This window comes from Colius striatus, chromosome 5 (genome assembly GCF_028858725.1).
Source record: "Colius striatus isolate bColStr4 chromosome 5, bColStr4.1.hap1, whole genome shotgun sequence".
NCBI lineage: Eukaryota > Metazoa > Chordata > Aves > Coliiformes > Coliidae > Colius > Colius striatus.
Window position 1 is genome coordinate 33,297,138 of NC_084763.1, and position 27,443 is coordinate 33,324,580.

General features: G+C 43.9%; 2 protein-coding genes across 3 annotated transcripts in view; one reads left to right on the top strand and one right to left on the bottom strand.

Annotated features, from left to right (window-relative positions):
* The first annotated feature begins 105 nt into the window (after positions 1 to 105).
* LOC104550619 (serum paraoxonase/arylesterase 2) lies at positions 106 to 18,756 on the top strand. Its single transcript, XM_061996523.1, has 10 exons — positions 106 to 250; positions 4,284 to 4,354; positions 8,769 to 8,824; positions 10,291 to 10,456; positions 11,507 to 11,633; positions 12,397 to 12,597; positions 13,253 to 13,334; positions 13,786 to 13,914; positions 14,843 to 15,011; positions 18,246 to 18,756. Exons 1-9 carry the CDS (start codon positions 177 to 179, stop codon positions 14,999 to 15,001), a joined length of 1,065 nt encoding a protein of 354 aa, XP_061852507.1. The 5' UTR covers positions 106 to 176; the 3' UTR covers positions 15,002 to 15,011; positions 18,246 to 18,756.
* A 1,452-nt stretch (positions 18,757 to 20,208) lies between these two features.
* PPP1R9A (protein phosphatase 1 regulatory subunit 9A) overlaps positions 20,209 to 27,443 on the bottom strand; it is a 141,407-nt gene continuing 134,172 nt past the window's right edge. For both annotated transcript variants that reach the window (XM_061996568.1, XM_061996567.1), the window contains one exon: positions 20,209 to 26,384. In XM_061996568.1, coding sequence (XP_061852552.1) covers positions 26,172 to 26,384 — 213 coding nt within the window. In that variant the 3' untranslated portion in view covers positions 20,209 to 26,171. The remainder of the gene's footprint in view (positions 26,385 to 27,443) is intronic.

Here is a 27,443-nt window from a genome sequence, read left to right on the forward strand (position 1 = left end):
TGCGGGCGTCGTTACGCGCCTCCCGGCTGCGCGGCGCGGGGCGGGGCGGAGCGGGCGGGGCCGGGGCTGCCGGCGGGTGTGCGGGACCGAGCCCGGGGGCGGCCCGCGGCGCGGCGCGGAGGGGCGGGACCGGCGGAGCGGGACGAGCGGCGGGTAACGCGGCGCGGGCAGCGGCCATGGGGAAGTTGCTGGCGGTGGCCGTGGTCGGCATAGCGGCAGCCTTGGCGGCGGAGCGGCTGCTGGCCTTGCGGTGAGCCGGCTCGGCACCCGCGGCCTCCGGGGCCGACGGTGCGCGGCGTCACGGTCCCGGGGGATGACGGGTGGCGGGCAGCGGGGTGGGCTGCGGGCTCTGGGAGCTGCGGCCTCGGCGGCGGCGCTGCAGGACGGGGCCGAGGCCGCCCCGCGGGCGCGGCGGGTGCCAGCCGGTGGCAGCCGCCGGGCCGGGACGAGCGGGGGCGGCGGTGGCGCGTGCACGCCCTCCTCTCCCCGAACGCCCTCGACTGGGTCGTGACTTCAAGCTGCCTTTGCACAAGCATAGCTGGGGCCAGAAGGGAAGGGTTCATCATCATCACCAACATCACAATCATCATTATCGAGGGAAATGGGTTTCCCCGGAAAAAAACCCAACTAGGCACTGGCTTGCTCAGCGGTGCCCTTCTCATCCTCTGTCAGACATAAACTGACCTATCGCACGTCTGTCAGTGGAAATGCCATTTGCAGTAAGGGAGATGTAAGATCCTCCTCGGGAAGATGCTGAGGTCAAAAGGAGAGGGTGCACTGAGGCCAGGGTCTGATATGTCTGAGTTTGCAGAGGCTGCAGTTAAGAAAGCTATGCCAAAACCGGTATCCGCAAATTTACCTCGTCTCCTGACAACTGGTCAGACAGTAAGTGGAAATCAGATCACCAGAAACTTAACGTTACTTTCTACCAAAGCTGACCTCTAGATAACAATAATGCTGTGTACATCAGGCTTCCTCTGAAAGAACATGGACTTATCTGATTAGAAGTTTAGGATCTCACTGTGAGACACAATACCCAGCCCTATCATGGTGATTTCAGGCCGGAAAAGTGATGGTGACTGTATTGCAAGTCAGGTATGTCATTATAACTTTGCACAAGTCTGCAAGGACCCCAAATGCCTGATTTCAAAGCAGTGACATACCACTAATTGATCTTTGGGTAGATGGTAGTTGTAGCTAATTTCAAGATATTCCCTGGACCGAGATCCTTCACATAGCAGATAGACTTTCATGTTGCAGTGGGTCCACTGCAGGTATATGTGATAAATCATGGTGGCAACAGGACCCTTCTGCCCTGGAGCTGCACAGAATGGGATGGCGGGGCTGGAAAATGCTCCTGGGCCTCAGTGGGGTGAGCCATTTCAAAGCAGTGTGAAGAGCAGGGGACCCCACATCCCCTCCACATCAAATAATCAGTGCAATGATGTGAATCTGGTAAAGCAGAATCTCCCAACAGAAACTGGATTCCGCCATCTCTGTAGCTCTCTGTGAGTTTTTCATGTGTAGTGTGTTTTCAGCAAACTGTAGCATAGCAGCAGCTTTGAGTTGGCTGCAGAGTTTAGAAATGCATAACTTCAGATAACAAAGCACTCTAAAATCCTTTAACACAGCCTTGGGAGGAGAAACCGTGGGTAGTGTTAACTCTTGCCAAGCCTCTCTGTTAACCCACCCCCCACCCAGAAGACAGGAAAGACTTTCTTCCCGTTCTGTCGGAGTTTAGTATGTTATATCTAGATAGTATGACACAAGAATCCATGAAATACTCAAAAAGTAAGGCTTGAAGAATTATTACAAATTCTTCTTAAATCAGGTTTTTTTGTACGTCTATTACACTGTTGGTAGCTGACAAATAGACTTGAATAGGGCTTGTGCAGCAGAAAACAGAGGAAGTTCTTGTATGTTACCAACTGAAATTACACCGATTCTGTTCATGTTTTAAATTGCTAATTCTTCTCTGAAGAAAGGTCTGAGCTAATTTGTAAAACTTGAATGTGAATTATACTGTGTTTTCCTCAGAAAGATATGCACATGATATTATTTTTGATATATATATTTATATACACACACCCAGTATTACCATTTCATAACACTGTACCATGCTCAGCTTTCATACTATAACAGCATTATGCTTCCAGCAAGATGTTGACAGTTTGAAAATAATTGAGAGCAAAAACAAAAACAGGAAATGATTTTCAGTCCTGTTAGGAAACACAAAGCAACAGGACTGGTTAGTCTAGAGAAGCAGAAAACTGAAAGAGAGAGAGGTCTTTGAATATGCAACAGGTGGCTGCTCAAGGAAAGAGAATGTCTGTAGTCTGTGTCCCACAAAGTGGGACAGCGGTTGGAGGACTGAGACTGGGAAGAGGGATTGGGTGGAAGAAGGTGCTGTGCACTGGGGTCGCACCGAGCAGCACGATTCCTGCATTTTCTGAAGTTGCATCCCCCACAGTGTGCAGGTCCGCTGTGTTTTCAGTACAGCTAGTTACTTATCGAGGCCATCTGGCTTAGTAGCTGAGGCTGTCTGAGCTAGATAAACTGACACCTTTTGGAAAAGCCTCTATATAAGCAGAAGGCTTGTGACGGGTGTCCTTTTGAATTACTCTCATTGCAGTCCATGCAGTGTTTCCCTGGGAATGCTGTTGGGATATCATCCATCCCTCGTTGGCTACTGTTTGAGTCCTTGCCATGCTTTTGGCACTGGGTGGCTTGCCCTCGGCCCAGGAAAAGCTGCTGCTGAGAATAGGAAAGGGAAAATCCCAGAGCCCTAAGCAGGCAGCAGAGCAGACTTTGCCCATGGTTTGGCTGTGCTGGGATGCTGGGGGTCGAGGTGGGGCTTGTGCCCCTCCTGTGTTGCTTGTAGGCTGGGAGCTAGTGTGCTTCTCTGTCACAACCCCTGAACTGGGGGAGAAGACTTGAGAGAGTTTAACGTGGCTCCTTCTCATTGCTGTCCCCTGCTCTTTCTACAGGTATTCTTCTGTTTTCCTGGCCTTACATTAACAGCCTGTATCAATGATACAGCACTGAAGCAATTTACAGTTCATGATTAAATGTTTAAAATAAATATGCAGGGTTGACATACACACATACATACCATACAGTGCTCAACTCTATCACATAGTTCTCATACCACAGGCTGATACTGCTGTTTAGTTTAGGTTTATGCCTAAAACAGTAATATAAACATGGCTGTGTTTTGCTATGGGATCTTTGCATTCAGAATTTCCTGTGGTTGGAGCAAGTACAGCCTTAGCACTTGTGTATGATAGTCATGCAAAGGAATAACTACAATACTTTAATTGCTTTCTTTTGGAAAAAAGAAAAGAGAAGAAAAAAGAAAAGAAAGGGAAAAAAAAGAAAAGAAAAAAATAAAAGAAAAGTCTTCTAGTGTAATATCTTGACAATTTTCCATAAAACACAACATACTTTCTTATGGCACTGCAGACCAGCATGGTCAAACACATCGGTCCTTGTTGTGAGGTGTCTTCATATAGTTTTGTAGATACCTTGGAATGGAGGAGATGAGAAATAGAAATTCGTATGTAGCTAGTTACTTGTCTGTACCTGCTTGTCCAGTAAAACATGAGCCACAGATCAAATTTTGTGGGCATGTAGGAATGAAGTAAGTACTGCTGAAGGATGATTCTGTGGGTGGGTACTAGGAGAGAAGAGGAAAGAAGAGGAAAGAGGAGAGAAGAGGAAAGGAAAGGGTAATTGCTGAAAATTATATTACCAGATCCTACCTTTTTGTTAGGAAATGGGTAGTCCTGCCATCCCTACCTTTGAATGTGTACTACAGAAATTAAGAAGGTGCAACTGCTGGTGGCCTGGATACCAAAAATAGACAGCGGGTTGGGGTAGAAGGTCACCCTCTGCTCTTCTGATGTGCTGGTACTGACTGCAGAGTGCTACTATATTTAGGTGGCTGAAACCTGAAGAAAGTGTGGGAATATTATTTTATCGTTTGAGCTATAGTGGGTCATGAAAGCTTCTTCCTGAAGCTCATGAGCAAAGACAAGTTCCTGAAGTTATTCAGTGTAGGAGAATCACTTAATCCCTGGCCGCGTGTGACCTTCACAGTGATTTGGAGCAATCGCTGTTGTCAGTTCTCGTCTTTGCTTATTCAGTGTTTTACGGCTGATTCGTTGCTGTGATATGGCACCGATATCACAATATGATAATAAAACTAAGATAAAGCTATACTGTGAATGTTACCTGTTTTAAATCTGGCTAGGTGTTGTTAACCCTACTCTTTCCTCATGCAGGAACAAACTCAATGCTTGGCGGGAAATAGCCCCAGTAAGCCTCCCAAACTGCCGGCTCATTAAAGGCATCGGTACGTGCTTAAAATAATTGAGTGCCTTACTTTTGTCCAGCCTTGTTTTGCAACTGCTTCTCAAAGCCAGCTTCCAAGCCTGATCCTGAAAACAATGTTCTAATTTGTCTTTCATTTGTTACTTGGACTTTGAGGTAGGGAGAATCTGCAGGAAGAAAATTAGACTGAAAAAGTAGCTAGTTCAGTATAATGCTTTTCGCCTTTGATATTTCATGTTTCTGTTCCTCTTCTTGAAAATGAGTACCTTGCAAATGCTTCTTTGCTAACCCACTTAGCCTCTTATTTGGCTTTTAGATGAGAGTATGGTGTCTCTTCAGGCAGGTAACTACAAGTGGCTGTCAGCTGGTGGCATCCTGAAGACAGGACCTACTGCGAGGGCAGAAGCTCTCGGCAAAGGTCACAGGCATGTAGGGAAGGAGCAGCTGCGAAGACCAGCCAGAATCGCCCACCTTAGTGCTTCATTTGGCAGGTGTTTAGGAGCAGGCTGGTACAGCACGGGCAGACGGTGGGGTTGCACAACTCAACTGCGTTGTTTTAAAGAGCAAAGGGTCATATTTGTCATCTTAGTCTGGTTTGTGAAGAGATTTAACAGAGTGGCTGGAATGTTGACTTTGTACTTTGGGTCATGTGTGCTAACCATGGCAGTGTTTCTGTCTTTCCTCTCCCTTTAGGATATCCAGAGTGGAAAATAGCTTGAAAATGTATCGCTTTTCTTGTGTCTTGCTTTCCCCTAGATTATAATTTTTCAACTTAATACAGGCTTAATGTCTGAGGATGTTCTCCTCTTCCTCCTCAGTATTTTTGGAAGTTTCTTGGATTCTGTTGAAATTTGCCTGGATTTTCCATGTGTAAAAAGCCACGAGATGAGCTTTGAGAGCCTTCCCTTTGATGTTGCTGGGTCACTGTGTTGATTTCATAAATCTTGCTTCCTCCTTGTGCCAGGAATCAAACATCTTTGCAAAGTCAGATTGCTGCCACGAATGAGTGTGTGCAGGATTCCTTTGTCTGAGGTTATGTGCAGAAGAAGTTTCATTCGAAAAAAACTGTCCAGGCCTTCTAGATTGAGCTGTAATTGACTCATGCAAGGCTCTGAGTAATGCTTGTTTGATGGTGATTAATATAAAAATAATTTCTGCACAATCCTTTTAAGTATATCACTGTTGCAATTTTTATAAGCCTTTTTGCAACACAATTGCTCCGGTGAGGAAAGAAGGAAACTGGAAATCGCAAATAACACTTGTGTTTAATTTCCAAACGATATCTCATTTTTTATGCCTGCCATTCACATGGAGATTAGGTGAATTCTGAGAAGCCAGCTCAGCTCAGAGGTGATGGCAGATCAATTTACAGCGCTTCATTTCTGCTTCTGGCTGAGTTGCTGGGACTCCGTCCCTTCGCACGGAGCTCTGCACCTTGCCCTGCCTCTGCCCTGCCCTTTGCTGCTCTTTAGAAGAACTAAAATGTCACAACTTACCTCAGCAGATCTGATATGACAAAAATAGAAATCACAAAAGATTGGTGCAAATTTTGCAGTTGTTATGTACCTGTCAACACCTTCCAAAGTTCGTTTAATATGACTGAAGGAGTTATATTACTCAGGGACACCAAGGACCCCTAAAGTCTAGATGCTGCCTAGGTAGCACTGTCCTGACCAAGGCTTCTGCTGTACTCAGATCTGTAAGGGTGCTCCTGGGAGTAACTTTGTCTAAGCATATCTTTCTACATAGACATCTTGGTCCTTCTAGGCATTCCTTCTTTAAACTACTAAAACCAAAGTTGAATAAAAAAGTTGTCTTTAGCATTTAAAATAGTCCTTCTGGCTTCTTGAGACACAGGTAATGAGCTGGATCAGCTCTGAACAAATTTATCTTAGACTAGGACAGATCAGGCATCTGATACAGTCTGTTGTAATGATGTTAAAAGCAATGCATCTGTAGTTAAGGAAGCAAAGCCAGATTAAATGGAAAAATTCTTTAGTGGACACTTTCTTTATGTGAAGTTTCATCCTTTGTGTCTCTCTTCCAGACCTTTTTCTACTTTGTTTTTGAAGTATTGTGCAATGCAAGCACAAACACTGAACAAACCAATAAAAACCTGCAGCTTATCCAAAACCTGGTTCAGAGATATGTAGAAAAGGTTATAGTTGTAGAATAAACAGTATCATCTGAATTATATGAGTGCCTACTCATGTTACTTGTTTATAATAAACTAACCATATGTCCTGAACTAATTCCTAAAGTTCAAGAAGCTAGCATGGCAATTGCTAGAAATACTTGCAACTTGAGACAATTCATGGGACAGAAGCAAAATAGTCACTTGCTTTTGGACATGAAATCCAGATGGGTTTTTTGTTAGATGGAGCTGCAGAATACCTTATACTCAGATAAAATAAAGTACAACAAAAAATAGACCTTCCTCCAGTAGGCAGTACTTTTTCTTAGTATTTTTAAGTATTTTTTTTAAACACTACCTGTTCAGATAATCCCATGGACAAGCTGGGCTCGATAATACATTGAAGCAGTACAGAGGAGGTGACTGATACCTAGTAACTCAGTTCCTAACTATCCTGTCCCATACGATGCCTGCTACAGCAGCCCAGAGCCCTCCCAAGATGTGCAGGGCTCTCGTTATGCTCCTTCTCCCAGAAACTTGTACTTGTTAATTATCTGCTCCCAGTTAGCCTGCTCATCTTTCTGCTTGGCAGACTCACTAATTCAGTAGCGATATATATCATTGTTTATTCACTCAGCAGCAGGCTCTGCCAGTAAAAGCTGTCTGTTCAGCTCAAATCACCACAGTAATTGAACCTCTCAGCATTTGTTTATGTTGTTATCTCTGCAGAAGTCCTGGGAAGTAGGGGATTGCTGCTAATCCCATCACATAAATGAATCCTGACTTGGAGGCACAAAGAGCTGGGACAAAGAAAAGGACCTTGTTGCTTAAACCAAGGCATGATCCAAGCTGAAAAAAACATAAGTTCAAGATTTAGTTGTAAAATACAGGCTTTAAATGTCCCTGGGCACATTAGTGCAGGTATCTGCCTCCTGCTTAAGCCTGGTTGAGATTCAGAACCAAAACTCAGGAGGTGAGATAGCAGGCTGGCTCCCCTCAAAATGCATCTTCAGAAGGCTCCAGTTGTTAGTGTGATGCGGCAGATCAGGAGCTTACTGAGGCTGAGGAAGAGCTGGCCCTGTCTTCTGTACCTTCAGAAGTCATGCCACCACATCTAGCTAGGGCTGAGCAGGGGAGGAAATTGCCTGCGTGGATGAATTTGGGGATTTGGTTCCTTCCTACAAAGGCTGTTTGGTGGTCCCAGGATAAACAGCCTTGCTGAATTAGTGCTGGGATAAATAGGAGTTACATAAAAGCAAACAGTAAACCCAGCTGGAATTTGCAGGCATTTTCTTGGCAGGAGGTGCCAGGGATAGTGTGACCCATGTAGGGTCACACAGGTGGACTCTGGCCAAGCAGGAGAGGCCATGAGGAGACAGGACGAGCTGGGTGGAAAACCTTTGTGTTGGTGGCTGTGCTAAAGAAAACCTGCAGAACAATTTCCTCCTTTAAGCAAATGCTCCCAAGTGAGTTTAATCCAGCCATTGCCTGGGAAGTGGCTTGTGGGGAATGCTATTTGTGCTGAGGATTTGGAGAAGAGAGAGGAGGCTTCTCAGGTGAGCAGAGAAAATATGGCATGGTAAACGTACGCCAGTATCATACTAAAAACTCCATGGACAGTACTCAATCAAAGCCTAAAATTGTTCTAGTATTCTTGCTAAAGGGCTTTTGTTTTATTTTATTTTCCCAGCAGGGGAAAATATTACAGGAACTGCAGGAATTGGCAATATTGGAAATGATTACCTGCAGTTAAAAGTGTAGTCTTACTGTTAAAGCCCTTAGGTGTTAAAGACATAGAAGGTTCTCCATCACTTGAGAGTTTTAAATATTTGGCAATCTGTCTTAGTGAAGTGTCTCAGCTCAACCAGGAGAACTAGTGTGCATATTTCCCAGAGCTGCCTTGCACAGCGTAAGTGTGCTGACTGCGTGACATGTAGGGTCCTGCCCTGCTGGTCTCCCTGCTGCCTGCGCTAAAGGCTTGCTGCAGAAATGCAGAGGCAGCGATGCAGCTGGTGTTGGCCTGCAGCACATGGACCCAGGCAAGAGGCTGCCTGGCTGCCATGGTGGCACCCCTGAGCCCCCATGCAGAAGGGAACCCCACCAAGATTTCCTAACTCAAAATGCTGCTGCCTTCTGCCAGGACTTTTAAGGATAACATGATTCAAACTTTCTGCTGAACTTCATCACTTGTGCTGCAGAATGTATCAGAAGAGACATTCAGGAGAGCTGGAGTTGTACTAAAAAGGAGAGGTTTCGATGGGAGATATTTAATGTCATCGGAAAACCCCTGTTTGTCTTGCAGAACATGGTTCAGAGGATATTGACATACTTCCCAATGGATTGGCTTTCATCAGCTCTGTAAGTGCCCATGTCCCCTCCCCGTGCAGGGGCTTGCCTGCATCCTTGTCTACATAAGCCACAGGTGAAAATTGCGGGATAGACTCTGTTTTTCTCCAAGGTTGTCTGGCTCTGTAGAAACAGCCCAGATTTCTGTTGGCTTAGCTGGCATTTGGTTCTGCTTGAGCAAGTGCTCTTCTTAACACTGAAGTGATGGTGGTGGCTCTGACACACGTGTCCTGTTGTGCTAGCATATCTGCCCATTTAACCTTGAATTTCTTTCGTGCTGCTTCCTCGCCCACAAAGAAGGTGTCAAACCTCTCCCTTGTTAAGAAGGTATGTAATTCCCCAGCTTTAAATGAAAATCAGATCTGGTGTGTTGATTTTGATCCTCCTGATTATTTTTAGCCTGTAGGATGTAAGTTTTCATGCTTTTCTTTGCCATAAGGATGGCTAGTGATTATTTTCTAAAACAAAAGCTGATGTTTTCACCCATGTGCTCCAGGGATACTCGAGGAACAATTATATTGCAAAATTCATGCCAGAAGTTGTAAGCTGTTCCTCTGCTGCTCTTCCCTGAGGCTTTACTGTGTTGGATGCAGGTGGTAGTGCCACAATTCCAGTTTGTCCCCAAGATGTGCCAGTTCAGAGTAGTTTGACGTATGGGAGCACCCACTTGGGTGGTGGCTGCAGCGGGTGGCAGTGATGTCCTCCACACAGCTTGCTCCCTCCCTCTGCACTGCCATCAAGGCATTGCCAGGGAGAGCGGAGATGGTCCCTCCAAGGGACATCCTGGCCTTTATCAGAAATCATGTGGCCAGCGAGACCAGCTGTACTCAGCACTGGTGTGGCCACACCTCAAATACTATGTTCATTTCTGGGCCCCTCACTACAAGGGGCTGAGGTGTTGTAGCATGTCCAGAGATAGGCAACGAAGCTGGTGAAGGGCTTGCAGCATGGGTCTTATGAGCAGCGGCTGAGGGAGCTGCGGGTGTACAGCCTGTAGAAGAGGAGGCTGAGAGAAGACATGATCACACCTGGAATCCTGAAACGTGATCGCAACTACCTGAAAGGGGATTGTAGCCAGGTGGCACTCAGTCTTTTCTCCCAAATGACAAGTGACAGGACAAGAGGAACTGGTCTCAAGTTGCTCCTGAGGAGGTTTAGATTGGAGATTAGGAAGAACTTTTTCACTGGGGATTGTTAGACACTGGCACATGCTGCCCAGGGAAGCGGTGGAGTCACATCCCTGGAGATATTTGAAAGCCATGTAGATGAGGGACATGACCTTGTGGTGGGCCTGGCAGTGTGAGGTTACTCGTTGGACTCAATGATCTTAAAGGTCTTTTCCAACCAAAACAATTCTATGATTCTACGATCCTGATGTCTCCTTGCAAGCCTGAACGAGACTCTAGCATTTTCAGCCTTGTGATGATTCTCCTTTATCTTTTATCCAGGAATGATTTTCTTGTGTTTTGATTTTACAGGGCTTGAAATATCCAGGAATAAAGACCCTTGCCCCAGACAAGCCGGGTGAAATATTTTTGATGGATTTGAATGAAGATAATCCCAGAGCAGTGGAACTGAGAATCAGCCGAGGGTTTGATCTGGTGACGTTTAACCCTCATGGAATCAGCACCTATATAGACAGAGGTAAAGAGATCTCTAGCTCGAGATGCTGGCAAATCTCAGCCTAAAGAGCACAAACAGAAATCCCTTTGCAGCCTTGCCGTGCGTCCCGAATAGCCTACAGTTGCTGGGAGAGAAAAAGGTTTTCAGCCTTTTTATCTTTATTGGGCTCTTTTCTAAATGTCAGCTGCTGAAATAGTCATCCTTGCACATAATCTCAAGTAGAGAACTACACAAAGTTTCTTTTATAACTGTCAGCCTGTAGTGAAGGATTTTGAGGAAATGCATGCTTCGCCAGCTATTCGTGTCAGAATGGAGACTTTTGTGGCTAAACAGGAAATGATCAAATCTCTGTAAATTACCAAAATCTCCTGTACTCTGTGACCAAGCTGTGTTCTCCTCTTGAAGACATGTTGTCCTATGGCAGGTTCTGACTACCAGTAAAATACTGGGGATTGTAGTAGGGCAATTAGAACTCTGCAAATAGTAACAGAATTAACAGAAACATTGCTGCAGCTTGACCTGCATCCCTACACAGTCACCACTCAAGAGAAGGTGGTGGAGAAATTGGTGGTGACTGATTTAGGTTCTGGAAGGGCTGTGCAGAAGGACTGCAGCCTTCCAGACAGTGTAGCAGAAGGATGATCCTTCAGTTTTTCAAGGGCTGAGGTAAATACATCAAAGAGCTCAAACTGGCTGAGCTACAAGCCCCCCTTCCTAGCTGACTGTGTCTATTTCATGCAGCCAGTTGCTACAGTGCATGGGATTGCAAAACCCAGTGGCTTGGGCACAAGGGTGAAGCCATGATCTCTTCCTTCCCTGGTAGAAATAGCAAAAATGTAGTTAACGCATCAGTTAACCTGTGGAGTGAGCCTGGGAGAAGAGCAGCTGGAAATCTGGATCCAGTTGCAGTGGCATCCTGCTTCACTTTGAGTACTTCTGCCTCTGAAGAGCTGTGAGACAAATGCGTCAAACCCAACACGTGCTCTGTGCTAGAGGCTGCTCCAGAGCCATGGCTGCTCAGCCACACAAACTGTTGCAGAGAATTCAGCTGTTTCCATTTCTTTTTTTAAGACAACACCGTGTACCTCTTTGTTGTGAACCATCCCCATCAGAAGAGCACAGTAGAATTGTTTAAATTTGTAGAAGATGACAATTCTCTTGTACACCTGAAAACCATTCGACATGACCTTCTGACAAGGTATTGGAGCCAAATACCATCTTCCTCCAGAACAGGCTGCTTTGGTAAAATCCAAAGTAGAATGATGGGGGGTTAGACATTGTTGATATGAGATATTTTCTCTTAAACCACCCTTTCCTGTTTCCTTTATTGATTACTTCTTACCTGTCTAATCAAAACCTGTGTTTCTCCAAATTCTTCTATAAATGGGATTTTAAATAGCTGTATCACTAAACCAGTCTTAAGTGCCACTGTGAATTAACTTGGCATGTTTCTCCTTCTCTCCTGTAATGCCATCTCAGATCACTGCAGATAAGAATCCTCAGATATTTTATTATTTTGAGTTTGCTGCACTGTAAAAATAAAATTTTAGCTTTTTCTTTTTTTCATTTTTTTCTTTTTTTACATACAAAATTTTCATGGTCTGTCCTACTGCAAAATGATTATACGATAAACAGAGTCTGCTAAAGTTGTCACAACTCCTACCTCTAGTTTCCAGCTGAATGTAATCAAAAGAGAAAAAATTTCCATGGACAGCCATGACCTCTTGCTCATGCCCTGTGGTCCTGTTCAGGTCTCAGCACTACACAGCCCTGGCTCATGTGAAAGTAAAAAGGATCAACACAACTCAATGTCTCTCTGAAGTACCCTGTGAAGTTGTAGCCCACATACGTCTGTTGGATGCCAGTGTCCTGGATGAATTCTAAGCACTCCTACACTGCTCTTTCATACTTCTCATTTCATTCCTTTATTTATTTTTCTTCCTCTCATTTAATTTTTTTAGTGTGAATGATGTAGTAGCTGTGGGACCAGACAGCTTCTATGCTACCAATGACCACTACTTCTCCGACTTCGTCTTGATGTTCTTGGAGCTGTTCTTGGGTTTAACTTGGTCAAATGTTGTTTACTACAGTCCAAAAGAAGTTAAAGAAGTAGCAGCTGGGTTTTATTCAGCCAATGGGATTAATGTATCACCTGACAGAAAGTAAGTTTCTCCTTGCCTTAAATTTTGTTTGATCACAGGAAAGAAGCCTGAAATCCCAATTTGTACACACGATAGCTCTGTGGTCAAGCATCTAAACTGGCTCGTATAAGGCCGGGTGCTACCTGTACAGTGTAAGCAATGCAGGGGGTTTATGGAACAGAAATCATGTGTGTCAGTCTTTAACTGGAGGCAATGTTTACTGCTTTCCATGGTAGTTTCTATTCAGTAAGATCAAAGTTTGCTGCATTTTAAGCAGCTGATACAGAACTTTGTATACATGGCTGGCAAGGATTGCTCGGGCAGGGTTTCTGCAAGTGGGGAATGCTCTACAGCCTTAAAGTCTTGGTGACTGAATTATCCAGTCCTGTGGTTGTAGACAGGTGATCTTAAATTTTAAAGATAGCATATTTGTGGATTTCACTGTCCAAGGCTTGCCTCAGTGTCATAATGGAAGAACTGGCATGGCGTGAAGCTACATTAGCGTCTCAGCGGGTTGGCTGCAGTTCAGTGACCTGTGGCCTGCTTGCAATGTCTGTTGCTGTGTGAGAATGAGCTGGCATTCCTCAGGGGAAGTGCTGGGCTAGCACAGAAAGAACTAACAGGTTTTGATGTCTGCTTACTTGCACACATTTCTAAGAGGTGCTTTCTTTTGAAGGTACATCTATGTTGCAGATATATTTGATCATAATGTCCATGTGATGGAAAAACATGCTAATTGGAATTTAACCCACGTGAAGGTAAGGTACTGCTGTGCCATAAAAAAGAGGCATATGTGAATTTTAGACTAGTCTCCACGAATGCTTGAGATTTCAACCTGATCATGTGTGAAGTTGTGATCTGGATGGCTCTTGCTGTGGGTTTGCAGAGGTGCTGTGCACCCTGTTGCTGAGCTTGAGGTCTTCCACCCTCACACACTGTGGGTCAGTTCACAACCCACTGAACACAAGCACAGCTGTGAATGAACCCATGAGGAAGCTCAAAGCTGCAAGTAGGTTTCTCATGGCACAGAGGAAGGGATGAAGCTTACTAGGGAAAAATAAAACCAGTACTAGGGGAGAAAATATTTCTTTAAAAAAGTTATGTCAGATGAGTCTTGGACAAGTCTATTGGTTATGTTATAGTTTGCTTCTAGGACTTCTGATAGCTTTAAATTCTCTCTTTTCTTGCTTTTCCCCTGTGCTGGGATAGACACTGCAGCTGGACACTCTGGTTGATAACTTGTCTATTGACCCACCCACTGGAGACATCTGGATAGGATGTCATCCCAACGCAATGAAGCTGTTCTACAATGATCCTGAAAATCTACCCGGCTCTGAGGTGCCTTTTGGGAGATGTCATTTGTCTCTTGGCCATGTCTGTGCCAGAAAGTTGCTCAGTTCAAATCACCTTGGTATAACATAACTGCAATACAAACAGAAGTGCCAGGCCTGCCTTTGTGAAAGCAAAGATCGAGCTGACTTCCAGCTTATAAAGCTTCTGCTCTCAAGTGAAAAGCCTGAACAAGATACACTCCCTAACAAACATTCAGATCTTCGGGAGACAACTGAATAATTTCTACCCAGTAGCTCAGTCATTCTGGACTCCTCAGGCTGTGTGGCTGTGGCCATGCAATCAGATTTTGATGAATTGTGTTAATTACTGAGCCAGTGCCTCTTTGCCAAACAAAATATAATTGAGTGCAAAGCGTGACCAGAAACATTTGCACTGGAATGATTTATCTGTGCAAGTGTTCATCAGTAGGTGACACTGCAATTCTTCCTTCCTTCGGAAATCAGTGAGGTACTGGCATCAGCCCATTAGCAGATGCAACTGCAGGTGGCTGGTTGGTGTCTGTTTGATTTCAGCCTTGTCTGAAGCTCCTCACAAGACACTTTTAAAAATTATCACCTTCTATAGCAGTAGATTTATGATACTAGGCAGTTGTTTACTCTGTTTGGAAAAAGCATGAAATTAAGAAGATATTGAGTAACAGGCTGGAAAAAACGATGCACATTCCTAGTGCTGGGGATGACTGCCTTACTTACTTACTGAGGTGGAGTCTGTGTTGCACAAGCACTCAAAAAAAATAATCAGTCTTCATGGAGCATGCTTCATTGAAGCGGAATTTGTGGCCCTGTCACAGGAATCCGTTGGTTGCAGTTAGCAGCCTATCTGCTTTGTTTAAGTTAACATACTGATGTTCCCTCATCCTTGGAGGCTTTTCTCGTGTGGTCGATTCAGTAGGTGCATCCCTCTCCTCCGGCAGGTCCTGCACATCCAGAACATCCTCTCTGAGGAGCCCGTGGTGACACGCATCTATGCTGACAATGGCTCTGTGCTGCAGGGAAGCTCAGTGGCATCCATCTACAGAGGAAAACTCCTCATTGGCACCGTCTTCCACAGAGCTCTTTACTGTGAGCTATAGCTCATCACGGGTAAGATCTGCTGCAGTGGGAAGGAATTCAGTTACTTGGGAACTCCTTTAGTTTTAGCCAGATTTACTAACAAGAAGACTGTTATAGTAAAGGTTAAATGACGTCATGACATATGTTTTAGCCTTCCTCTCCAAAAAGAGAGTTTTAAACAACACTAAAGGAAGTTGAAGGTGAGAAATTTATTTATTTATGTAATGGGGAGGACCTCATGTCAGTAACAAAAGATAACCTTGAAGTTCAAATTCAGATTACAAATGACTGAACTATCAACTGTTGAATAATCTGTTGCCGCTAGATTTCTGTAGTTTTTAGTTGGGTGATTTTGTTTAGTTTTGTTTTGTTTTCCCCAGAGAAAACCGATTTTGTAGATGAGAATTGCTAACTACCACTCTGGTGGGCTTTCTTCAACCCTTGAACATTGCTCCATGGAGTGTGCTAAAGGTTCTTCCAAACTTTCCTGTTGAATTTCCCTAATGCTTCTGAAATAACTGGAAGGAGAATGAAAGCTCTCTCAGTCTCGTTTCTTCCCTCTTCCCCCTTTAGGCCATTTCCTAAAGTTACTTCAGTTTCATAACTTTATCTTAATCCTACATAAAAGAGAAGGGCATCACTTCAGAGTGGCTTCTTACTGAGTCTTTCAGTGAGAGTTAAGAAACCCTTTCTTTTTCTTGAGGAGTGGGTAAAACTACGAAGCATTAGCAGTGACCATTGTCTGTCACAGCAAAGGGAGCATTTCTGGGTGCTTTGTCACAATGACTACCCCTGAGTGCTGGTTACACATGTTGTGTGTTTAACTTCCCGTCTGTACAGAGCTGATTCCCGCTGCATGTCAGTGCAGCAGACACTCACTTCACATTGATCCAGCAGTAGTGATTGATAACGTTGTGCACTGCTAAAAGACTTCTCCAGGTTTCCACCAGCTAGTGTTTTTAGAATGCTATTGGCTAGCAGTCACTTGCAATAATGAATTAGGTGTCCTTTGAAGCTGGGAATCAGTTTTATACTTTGCGGTGTGCACAGCAAGATACCAGTCTGGCAGAAGCCTCTGTTTGATCCACCACTTGGTTTCCTGCCTGTGAAGCAAGCTCTCCTTTCACTAGTACAGATGTCTTCACCCACAAAGCAGTTTCTGCTGCTCTTTTTGTCCTCTTAAGTTCTCTGAGAACAATCCCACACACCAGTACAGGCTGGGGATTGACCTGCTGGAGAGCAGCTCTGCGGAGAAGGGCCTGGGAGTTCTGGTGGACAGCAAACTAACCATGAGCCAGCAATGTGCCCTCATGGCCAAAAAGGCCAATGGCATCCTGGGATGCATCAAGAAGAGGGTGGCCAGCAGGTCGAGGGAGGTTCTTCTCCTCCTCTACTCTGCCCTGGTGAGGCCTCATCTGGAATCCTTTGTCCAGCTCTGGGCTCCTCAGCTCAAGAGGGACAGAGAACTTCTGGAGAGAGTCCAGCAGAGACTTTTACAAGGAAAGGCTGCAAGACCTGGGGCTCTTTTTCCTGGAGAAGACTGAGGGAGGATCTTATTAACATTTATCAACTATTGCCCCCTAAAGGGCAGGTGTCAAGAGAGTGGAGTGTCTCTTTGTAGTGCTTTGTGTCAGGACAAGGGGTAAGAGCCACAAGCTGGAACACAGGAAGTTCCACTTGAACATAAGGAGAAACTTTGTTCCTGCGAGGGTGATGGAGACCTGGCACAGGCTGCCCAGGGAGGTTGTGGAATCTCCTTATCTGGAGATTTTCAAAACCCACCTAGACATGGTCCTGTGTGACCTGATTGAGGTGAACTTGCTTTAGTGAGGGTTGGACTAAATTATCTCAAGATGTCCCTTCCAACCCCTATCATTCTGTGATCATTGCCCCAGTTTGGTGAGAGTTGCTGATGTCCTGCTAAAGACTCTCTCGGTAGCAGCTCCCTTGCCCAGTTTGCTGCTGTGCTGCCTATGCCTGCCTGCACTGCTGCTTCTCAGCAGCTTCCTCACTGCTACTTGTCCACCACTATGGAGATTAACGGCAGCTGCTCCTGAAACTTGAGCCCAGGAGGAGGAAGTGCCAGTCCTTGGGTGCTAATTTCTGTTCTGTTTGCTCTTGCAATCTGCTTCATCACCAGCCATGGCCCCCTCTAATCTGGAGAGTACATGGAAGGTCCAGTACTTTGAAACTCCTAAATGTGGAAGTGCTTCTGCCTATAAGATAGATGCTGCTCAGTTGTGGCCTGAACACTGAGGCAGGAGCTAAAGAGTGTGTGCAATCCTTTGTCTGTTCTTGAGTTTCACTGCTGTGGCTGAGGAGGTGTAATTGTAGGCTAAGGTTTGGGTCAGGAGAGGCCTTGAACAGCAAACCTGTGTGCTGATGTCTCTTAGCTCCTGCACTTTTCTAACACAAACAAGCCTCATGGCTTTCATTCAGTTGCATAGAGAAGTTACTGCTCCTTCTCTGAGAAAAAGAACAGCTCTAACTAGAGCAAGGAGTGAGTCCCAGGGCTTGTGGCCAGGGCTGTGTTGCTGTACAGGAGGAATGGTGCCATCTCCTTTCCTCTGCACAACTGCAGTGGGCTGTGGTTCTTGCCACGTGGCCTTCCATCCCCAGTGTCTGCTTCTCCCTAACCCCCTCACAGCCAGCGGCTCTCTGGTACTAACACCGAGGTGTAAGGCACGCCCTGGGAACAGGAGGTTGCATGAGAGTTAAGGACTAAGCCAACAGCGTGTGGACTTGGTCAGTGCGCCCTTCCCCATGCCTGGTGCTCCCCACTGCTGCCAGGCCAGACAACTCCTTTGCTCCCACATAGCAATGGCAGTTGCTGGTCTTTGTGGTGTTTTGTGTACAAGTAGCACACGCTGAAGGGGCCAGGGGATGGATAGAGGGGGAGACTTGGCCTTTAGGGTTAACCATGTGGATAATTGACTTTGTCTGTTGGGCACAGCCCTGCATTAGCATGTCTGTGTTCATAGCTCCTCTCCAAAAGACCCACAGTTGATCTGGAGACTTTAGCACTGCCAAGGGTTTACCCTATGCCTGTGAAGGCTTTGGTGACGGGCTCATCTGTTTGGGTCATGGGTTCGTCTTTGCCAATGGTGGCATGCAGACAGCCCTTCCACAGAGCAGAGCTGGCCCTGAATGAGGGTAGCTTTTGTCTCACCCCTTTGTTGGACTTGCCTTTGGCACCAGCTGGCTGCACCAAGCACTGTAACCCTGGCTTTGCCGCTCCTTCCTTAGCAACTTCTCTCCCTGCAGGACATCTTTAGCATCCCTGGGAAGTGGCGTGCTCTCCAACAGGAACTTGTTTTCCGCCTCAAGGAACAGATGTTGCTCTCAGAGCCCAAGCAGAAAAAACTGCTCTGAAGGAAGATCTCACAATAAGGAGAGGTTGGGCTATTAACTTGTTCATCATTAGCCGTCAACATCCTGCACTAGCATTTAAAATAATTATTTTAGGCTTGTGCCACTATTTGTTCTCAAGTAAATTTAGTGCCATTTTCTAAAGAGCATTTTGTAGCAGTGACAGTAACACAGCCAAAATACTGACCTGTCACTACTGGCCCTGGGTTTACTCTGTGGTTGCAGAAGTTAACAGCCAGCATTACCTGTGGCAGTGGTAGAAGCAACCCACCAAACATGTAATTTCGTGTTTTCCAGTAGCTTAGAGTATCTTCAGATGAGCAAATCTACATGTTGTTGGATCCTGTTAAACTTCTACTTTTTTGTTGGTTTTGGCTTATCAGAAAATAAAGGAAAATAAACTCTAGCATTTCTTTTGGTTTTTTTTTAACTATTCCTGTACTGAAGGTTTTCCCAGCTGCCTGCCTGCCTTATCTTTTCATGAAGGGTTTGAGAGGTTGTAGGTAGGACTTAGCACCTGCTACTACCAATGCTAAAATTTTGCATTTTCACCTGGGGCAAAAAGGATTGGAATCCTGTTGCCTATTACCCTCCTCTGAGAATGTCCCAGCCTTGCAGTATGGAGGTGGGAATTGAAGCTAGGCCACAGTGCATGGAAGTGGTGCTGGGCAGGGCAGGGACAGCAAGCATGCGTTTTGCAGCAAAAGTAGTGCTGGGGTATGGCTCTGAGCCCTGGGCATGGAGTTACTGAATGGTAAAACCCACCAGCAGCCTCAGTGCAGAAACAGCAGTGGGGGAAGGTGCACCTCAAGCCTGGCCTCTCAAGGACAAGGGAATCTGAACAGGGAAAATTAGGGCTTGCAACCAAGAGGAGGGCATAGCCCATCAACTTTTATGAGCTGTGGAGTCTGGAGCAGATCTGGGCATTCCAGAAAGCAAACTGCAGGTATCTGGGACAACTCGTGCAAACAAGGACGTATGCATAGATGACTCCAGGCTAGGAATCATAGAATCGTTTTGGCTGGAAAGGAAGCTGCTGAGCAGACACATTCTACATGGCAGTTGTGAACTTCCAGCCTCTTAATACACCTATGTTAATTAAGATAATAATTATATGGATTGAGTCTTCTTTTATCTTCTTGCAGGTGACGGTCACATTAGTAGAAATTAAGAGTTATGATTCAGCTGCTGGGAAACAGACCGAGTTAGACAGATTAGGTACAGGGTATTTGGCCTGGACTCTGCCAGATGTAAATCCACTGAAATGACTACAGAAATCAGACAGTCTGTGCTCTCCACTTTTCTCTAATGTAACGCTTTATAAAATCAAATAAAAAAATAAAAAAACACATTAAAAATGTTCAGCAGAAGAACTGCTGTTGTTTGAATGTACAAAAAGCCCATTATAACTAACCTTCACTTGAGTGCAAACTGGTAAAATGACTTATATACCCAAACTAATCCAGGTCTTTAAGCAAACGTTGCTCAGCATCAGCATGAGGGCAGCCTGTTTTCAACCTGCAGCAAAAGACTGCGTGCTACATTTGGCCATGAAAAAAATAAAAGGCCATTCACTTTCCTTACTTTTTATTTTACTTCTTTTTACATAATTACCAGTTGGAAGCGAGATCCACTCAGGGGCCTATAAATCATGCCAATTAGGCCAAGGGCTGGGATTAAAATAATTAAGGAAGGCAAGAGCAAGCTGGGCAAGGTTCACATCCCCCCTCCTCCTGCAGTCTGACTCATGCAGGAACAGCTCTCCAGTTGTGATCACTAGTTATTATTTCTTCTGGAATGACCCAACAAATGGGCAGGAAAGTGAGGACTCAATACAAATTCTAATAAAGATTCAGGATTTCTCATTTTATTGCATTCGTTGTCTAACAACAATAATACTCATTGGCAAGAAATTTATTTACACTAACAAATTAAACCACAAGGCTTTGTTGTTTGCATTGAAACTGTAAGAAAACAAAGGGCCACCATGATGTTTTGGTTCTGATGTCTTCCAATAACTAAATATTAACCAAAGTTATTTTGGGGAAAACTCAACAATCTAGAGAAGTTCATATCAACCAAGCACAAGAGAACAAGCGCAGACGTGGCACTACTGTGTCTTTCATGCACATGATCAGACACCGAGATGTACAAACAAAAAGTTCAGGATAACATGCTCTTCATACACATTTGACCTCTTTAAAAAGAGAAAAGAAAAAGGAAAAAATCTGAAGCGCAACCACCTCTTCAACCATATAAAAAGGAACTATGTAAGAAGCCAATTTTTACAGTGAACACAGTGCATTTTAGTCTTTTAGCTGCCTGGTTTTTCAGCAATATATCTAACACTTGTCAGCAACCAGTGAGTTACCATTGCAATATGACTGGAAAATATGAAAGCAATTGTTCAGACACTAAGTGTGTACAGGAAAGTATAAATCAGAAGAGGTTCACTGTGCATTTGCCACTTCCAAATTGGCTGGTGACTCCTTATGTCTGGTGCCCTGGGATCCTCTTTTCCTTCAGATGCTTCTGCACCAGGTCCCAAACCTACTTCCATTGGTGTCAGTGACAAAGCTCCCACTGAAAATGTGGCAGGAAATGTGGCTCATGGGTTATGTGGGCTGGGCCTAATCTCATGAGCTGGGAGACCTCCCTCTCCCTACACTTGAAGAAAAAACCCACGTGACTCAGCAGACCGGGTTTCACAAATCCCACACCTCGTTCCACAGTCCAGACTTCCCAAAGAAACAGGCAGCTCAAGGCACTACCACCAGATCTTCCAGCAAGATGTGCAGTTTTTAAATCATTACTTTATGCCAACAGGAAAAGTACCAGTTGGTGCTGACAGTAACAGAAGGCTCATTTTATAATGAGAGATTGGAGTGTTCAATGTCGTGATTAAGATATCACAGCTTTGAAAAATCAGTTTTACAGGTGGAAAAACTACAGTAAAATCCAGACAGGAGGTTAACGAAAGGGACTGCGGATGACTCACATACCACTGGGGTATCACCTCTGATGTCACTCATAATCCTGCTCCAGAACGAGCTGCTGAAAGTACTCCACTAGGTTTAACAATATAAAAAAGATTTCCTTCCTAAAATAATGACACTTCAATAAATTGATCCTGCCTACCTCCCACCTCCATAAAAAACAACCCAAGGGCAACACGCAGAAGGATCTGCAGAGGACCATTGTGTTTACAATGTTAACAGAACTTTAAAATCTTCTCATCTGCAACATACATAAAACTCCACAAGAAAAGAGTGAGCAAAAGTACCAGCACTGACAAGGCCGGTGAGCCCATGAGGCTGTGCTGCACTCCCCTGAGCCCAGGGCCAGCCCAGGGCCCTCTTGTGTGCCTCCAGCCCTGCCACACACGGCCACCTCAGGGCCCACCTCTGCCAGCACCAAGGACACCAGGATTCACAGCTGTGCATGGACACGCATAAAACCACATGCAGTTATTTAAAGAGTGAATCAAGCCACAAATCAATTAAACATTTCCAGAATGACCAAGTGTTTTCATTATTTTCAATCATCGATTTAATGAAACAAACCATCTAACTGCTCTGCACACTACCCATTTTGACTGTTAAAGACTTGCAGCTTAATTAAACATCTGCTGCTTCTGTCAAATGTCTGGGCTTTCAGTGTTTTGGACCACAACATAGATTTCCTGAGATTTTCAAGCGAGGGGGAGCACAGAATGAGGGGAGTGCTATTAAAAGTGCTATTAAAAGCCCCTCTGACAGTGTGATGATACTGCAGTGGGCAAGGCCACACCTGAAAAGGGCAAGACCAGGTTTTACTTTTGTCTTGGTGGTATTTTCCTTAATTGTTGCGAAATTTCCCTAACTTGCAGCACTGAGAAACATTACAGACTACAGTGCAGATGCTGTAAAGAACTACAGCTGAATCTCTTTCCAGTGTTGCACTGGTGCCTGTAATGATACTTCTTGGCCATCCCCATCTAAAGGATGATCCTCTTCCTCCCTGCTGTAGAAGTGTATTTTGCACTATTAAGGAGACTGGCATTTCTTTCTTTGACTTAAAAGTGGAACACAATTATCAAAAACCACGCAATGCTGCCCACCTCAGACTTGCCTGAATGTGAGCAGGAGGTGAAGCTGATGCAGCTCAGGAGGACAGGAGGCTTTGATGGAAGCCATGAAGTATGAGGAAACCCAATACTCAGTGTCAAGCACCTCTGAATGTCAATGAGAAGTGAGGACTGGCAAGCTTCAGAGGAAAGCTGCTCAGTAACTCTAGTAAAAGCTTGACTCTTGTGGTATCCCTGCAGCAGGTTAGAGTCATGGTGCACGAGACACCTTCACAAAAACATTTAAAAATTGAAAAAATGCAAAAGCATTTGGATGCACAAAAAACGTAAATTGAAAAGATGCAAAAGCATTAGGATGTCCCTCCTAATGCCCTGCTCCTCACCTACCTGGGCAGGCTGGAACTAAACTGGGAACTCTAACACAGAATTCTCACAGGCACAGCACCCACCACACAGGAAAACAGGAGCTGAAAGCAAGTAGCGTCACTACATTTGGTTGGTTTGAACAGAGCAAGAAACGACCACTCCCTCCACAATCTTAGTATAAACACCAGTTGTTTTAGGACTAAAGTACCACACAGTGTTGTATCCTGTTTTCTATTGTTCAGAGTTACTTTTTTTTTTTGCTCTCTCTCCTTTCTACTTTCACAGGCTGGATATAATCACAGCCTGACAATTCTGCAGCAAGGAGCAGAACCAGAGCTTACAGAGCTGGCCTACCATCGTAACCAGAGAGAGGCCACCTTTCCCAGCCTGCTCTGGTCACCTAGGTGTAAAGATGTCAGCACACTGAAAATTGCTTTAGCTCCACAAATAAATACGCAAAAGTAGGTGACAGTTACATCTGCAGGTGAGGCAAAAGAGAAAGTCCTTTTAGCATGGAATACACGTTTCCTCTTATCATATCAAAACCCCACTTTAGCCTGACTTAGTTTACAGGAAATTTAAGAATGATGAGACATCCATATATTTTGTTTCATATATATCATCGTACAATACAAGGAGAAAAAATGCAACACAACTTTAAAGTTCTCCTAGAACAGTAACAAAGTTTCAGACTGTTCTTTACACCTGTTATCCAGTGACATTCCTGCAGGTCCCAACAATGAGTTATTGTACTTAATGAAAGGAACCACAGAAAGACAAGCAAGCCCCTTGACATTGCTCAGCTTGCTTAGTTTTCATGTGTTAATCAAATGCATTTTATGGTTTTATTTTAAATGTAAGCTACTAGGCTTTTTCAATTTTTTGTTGGTATTTTTTTTCAGTATGAGAATAACAAAAAAGTAATGCACTCCCCTCCCTGCCCCCAAGTACTGAAAAGACTTAAGTCAAATTACTTATTTTCCAGAGTAAGAATTTGATTTACAAAGAAATTAACTAGGCACTGTTCTAAGCAGCAAGAATGAAAACTTCAATGTATAAAGCCAAGCGGTCTTCTCAGGACTACAGGGACACTACCTTACTGTATATAACCAATGAAAGATTACTACAATGTAAACACAATTAAAAAAAAATAATCATCAAATGGATTTATCAACACTGTACTTAAAAATATTAAATTTCCAGTTTCTTCCAGATAACTTCTCTTCCTCAAATATAAATTGACAACCTCCTAAAATAATGGAGTACTAGTTTTACAAAGCTGTTAAACATTTATATAATTTTTCTCCTACAGAGTGCAGAAAGATGCATTGCAATGTGGAATTGTTATCAGGTCTATTTTTTGATGGCGGTCTTTCTCAAGAAAAACATCACAAGCCTTTAGAAATATCAGGAAGTATCTTTTACAGCAATTTCATTTTTTCATCTGAATATACATCAGTAATTTGTAGGAACTGGATTTGGAAGCAAAAAGAAAGCTAATGCTAAGCACATTGATTTCAAATGAAGCAGGCTCTCCTGGTTTGCAGTCCATTTTAATTGTCAAAGAAATTATTAGGATCAAAATAAATTGAACTATGAACATTGTACCCCAATTGTTTCAAATCCAAGCTCCATAGAACTTACAGACACAAATCTGTAAAGTCAAACTAAATCAAGTTATTTTCTTCAAAATAATTCAGCTTTTGCTTTATTTTTTAGGCTGGCAAGTTTTAAAGTTTAAGAGTCTAACTTTGTGTCAAACTCTCCAAGGATTTCTGGGTTGGCAGGATTGGATGAAGCCTGTACCTCCCAGCATGCATGAAAGGGAGGTGACGTTTCTCAGCTACGAATGCTGCCATGTAGTTAGCTTTGCCTGTAATGTATTAAGATAACACCTCTGGCTTCTCCTTGTGGAAATTTGCCTACTCTCTGTCCATCCTTTTGAAGAAATGCTGGGTGTTTTAATACTGCTCTTTAGAAGCAGCAACACCATGCAGTATGAGCTACACACTGCTGCTGCCACAGTCAAAGCTACCCAGCAGGCTTCACTGAGGGCCTCCTACACCATTTTCCTTCCGGAAAACGGCGATCTCTGAAGGACCTAACATGACCACTGCTAGGCCATCAATGTGCTTGACAGCCTAGGCCCAGAAATTCAGGTGTTGATGGGGCTATTCTTTAAACACTTTGATCAAACCAGTTAATATATGGCAGCTTTGGGTTTTGTAACCATCACCTCCATGGTAGCACTGATCTTAACAGCAACATAGTGAGTTCAATTTTAACCAGATCCCTAGTCTTCCTCTTCTTAAAGTGCACTTCTGTAAAAATTGAAAATCTTCAGCAGACTCAGGTTTGACAACAGTTTCCAACAATAGCTTCATAACAGCACAGCACAAAGCTTATTCTTGCAATGCTTACTGGAGAATGAATCTGAATATGTGGTGTTTTTCTTGGAAAAAAAGAAAACCTCAAAACAAAATAAGTCCATTTTCCTATTCAAAACACATGAAAAAGAAAGCAGATATGCTGTAAGAAAGTTGCCTACACACTGGGAGCACAACAAAATTTATACAGATCTATATGCTGTGCTCTAGTTAGAAATTCATCCTTGCTCAGACATCTAAAGGATAAATGTTATCCTCAGATTTCTGTGTAAACCCACATAAGCGTTTAAGGCTTTGCCTCCTTCATGGATTAACTATTGTACAGGTAACAGAAAGAGTTTCACTTCCTGTCTTCTACCCAGGGGGAATATCGAATCTCCTGTCTTTATCTCCAGTGTATAATAAGAAGTCACTGAACAGTTGTGTTTCCAGAGCAGTGTTGCTTCGAGGTACTGACACAAGATAAAACTTAACTCCAGTAGACAGAACTGAGTATCCAAACACTGTAAAGAGGCTGAACTCCCAGTTTGAAAGTTAAGTCAACTCTTATCAGACAGAGCACAACTTCTTTTACCCAGCTGGAGAAACGTTCACCAGTCATTTTGACTGGCCATCCTATTCAGAAGAGGTCAAGCAGTGCGCCATGCTCCTCGGCATCATGCTGGTTACTGAAGTTACCAAACACACAGAACTCAATAGAGAAGAAAAGTTTGGAAGGAAACACCACCACACAAATATGAAATCTGTTAGCTGTCAACAACAACAAAACGAACCAAGGGGCTGGGGTTGTTTCACATGGCAACAGCAACGAGCTGAACTGGGTATGCGTGACAGTAAACCTAGACAATATAAATTTCCCTAGTCATTCTATGTACAGCCCCATTTCTCTGTACACACTCTAGTGTAATGAATACAAGAAAGCTGAAGGGGCAACATAGCGGGTACGAGTTTCTCTTCCCTTGAAGTGCATCCTCCTTCCTAACACCGCAGCGCTTCTGCTCATCACTGCTCATTAGTGCCCTCTGTTGCATCTGACAAAGACTTGTCTGTTTTCTTTGCTTTCCTCTGCAGTTGCTCTTGTTCCTTCTTACGAAGCTTCTCCCTTTGCTTTTCCATTTTCTCTTGAGCTTTGCGAGCTTTCTCCAAGGATGCTTTCATCTCCTTTAGCTTTTTCTTAACGACCGCTCTATCCTGGGAAGATGTCATACCAAGAGCCTGAGGTGGGGAAAATAATGTAAAAAAAGAAAAAAAAATTAATACAGTTCAATTTATCACCTTTTTTTTTCATATTCTAGTGGTAACTCTTCTTAGAATCACAGAATCACAGTTGCTTAAGGGTTGGAAGGGACCTCGAAAGATCATCCAGTCCAACCCCCTGCCAGAGCTGGACCACCTAGAGTAGGTCACACAGAATGAAAAACTTCTTCACTGTGAGGGTGACGGAGCACTGGAACAGGCTGCCCAGATGGGCTGTGGAATCTCTTTCTCTGGAGACATTCAAAACTCACCTGGACAAGTTTTTAAACAAAAGACTATAATGACTAAGCAAATATGAGACAGATACATTACTGGTGTGTAATACACTTCTGTACTATTTTTTATGCCTTCTACTTGTAGAATATTGAATAATTAAATTTCATTGCCATCACCAACGTTGATTTCATTGATCAAATGAAGCAAATAAGAACAGAAGTATTTGTCTGAAGTCATCTAAGTCTACATAGAACAAGACTTCCCAATTCTCACTGCTATACTTTAGTCAATAGTTCATTTACTCACTTTTAAACCCTTCAAGTTAGTGAAATACCAGCAAAAAAATAGAAACACCCAACTTGGACTTTCAGATGAGCTTCCCACAACTCATTCTTGTAATTATTTTTGACAAAAGCAGGCTCATATTTCACTAAAAGAAACAATGTCTGCTTTATACATCACAACTGTACTTAGTTCTAACACAGTGTAATTGGCATCAGCTTATGTGTCCAGTATCCCACTAATCCACTTTTCAGTTGCTACTTTAGAAGTGTGTCTATTTACCACCTTCTCTGAATCACCCTTTTGCAAAACAGAGTTGTGTGAGAAATCAGTGCAAACACAGCTTACACATGCTGCAATGTGATTTACGCATGCAGCTTTGGGTACATTATATACATCCCAGAGTCTTCACAAAGCAAATGTCCCCTGTTTCCGAAGCTTCTGAATCCAAATGCACATGGGAATTTCTTGAACTGTTGCTGTGACTTTTTGTTTGTCATTCCAGTCTATCACCACTCC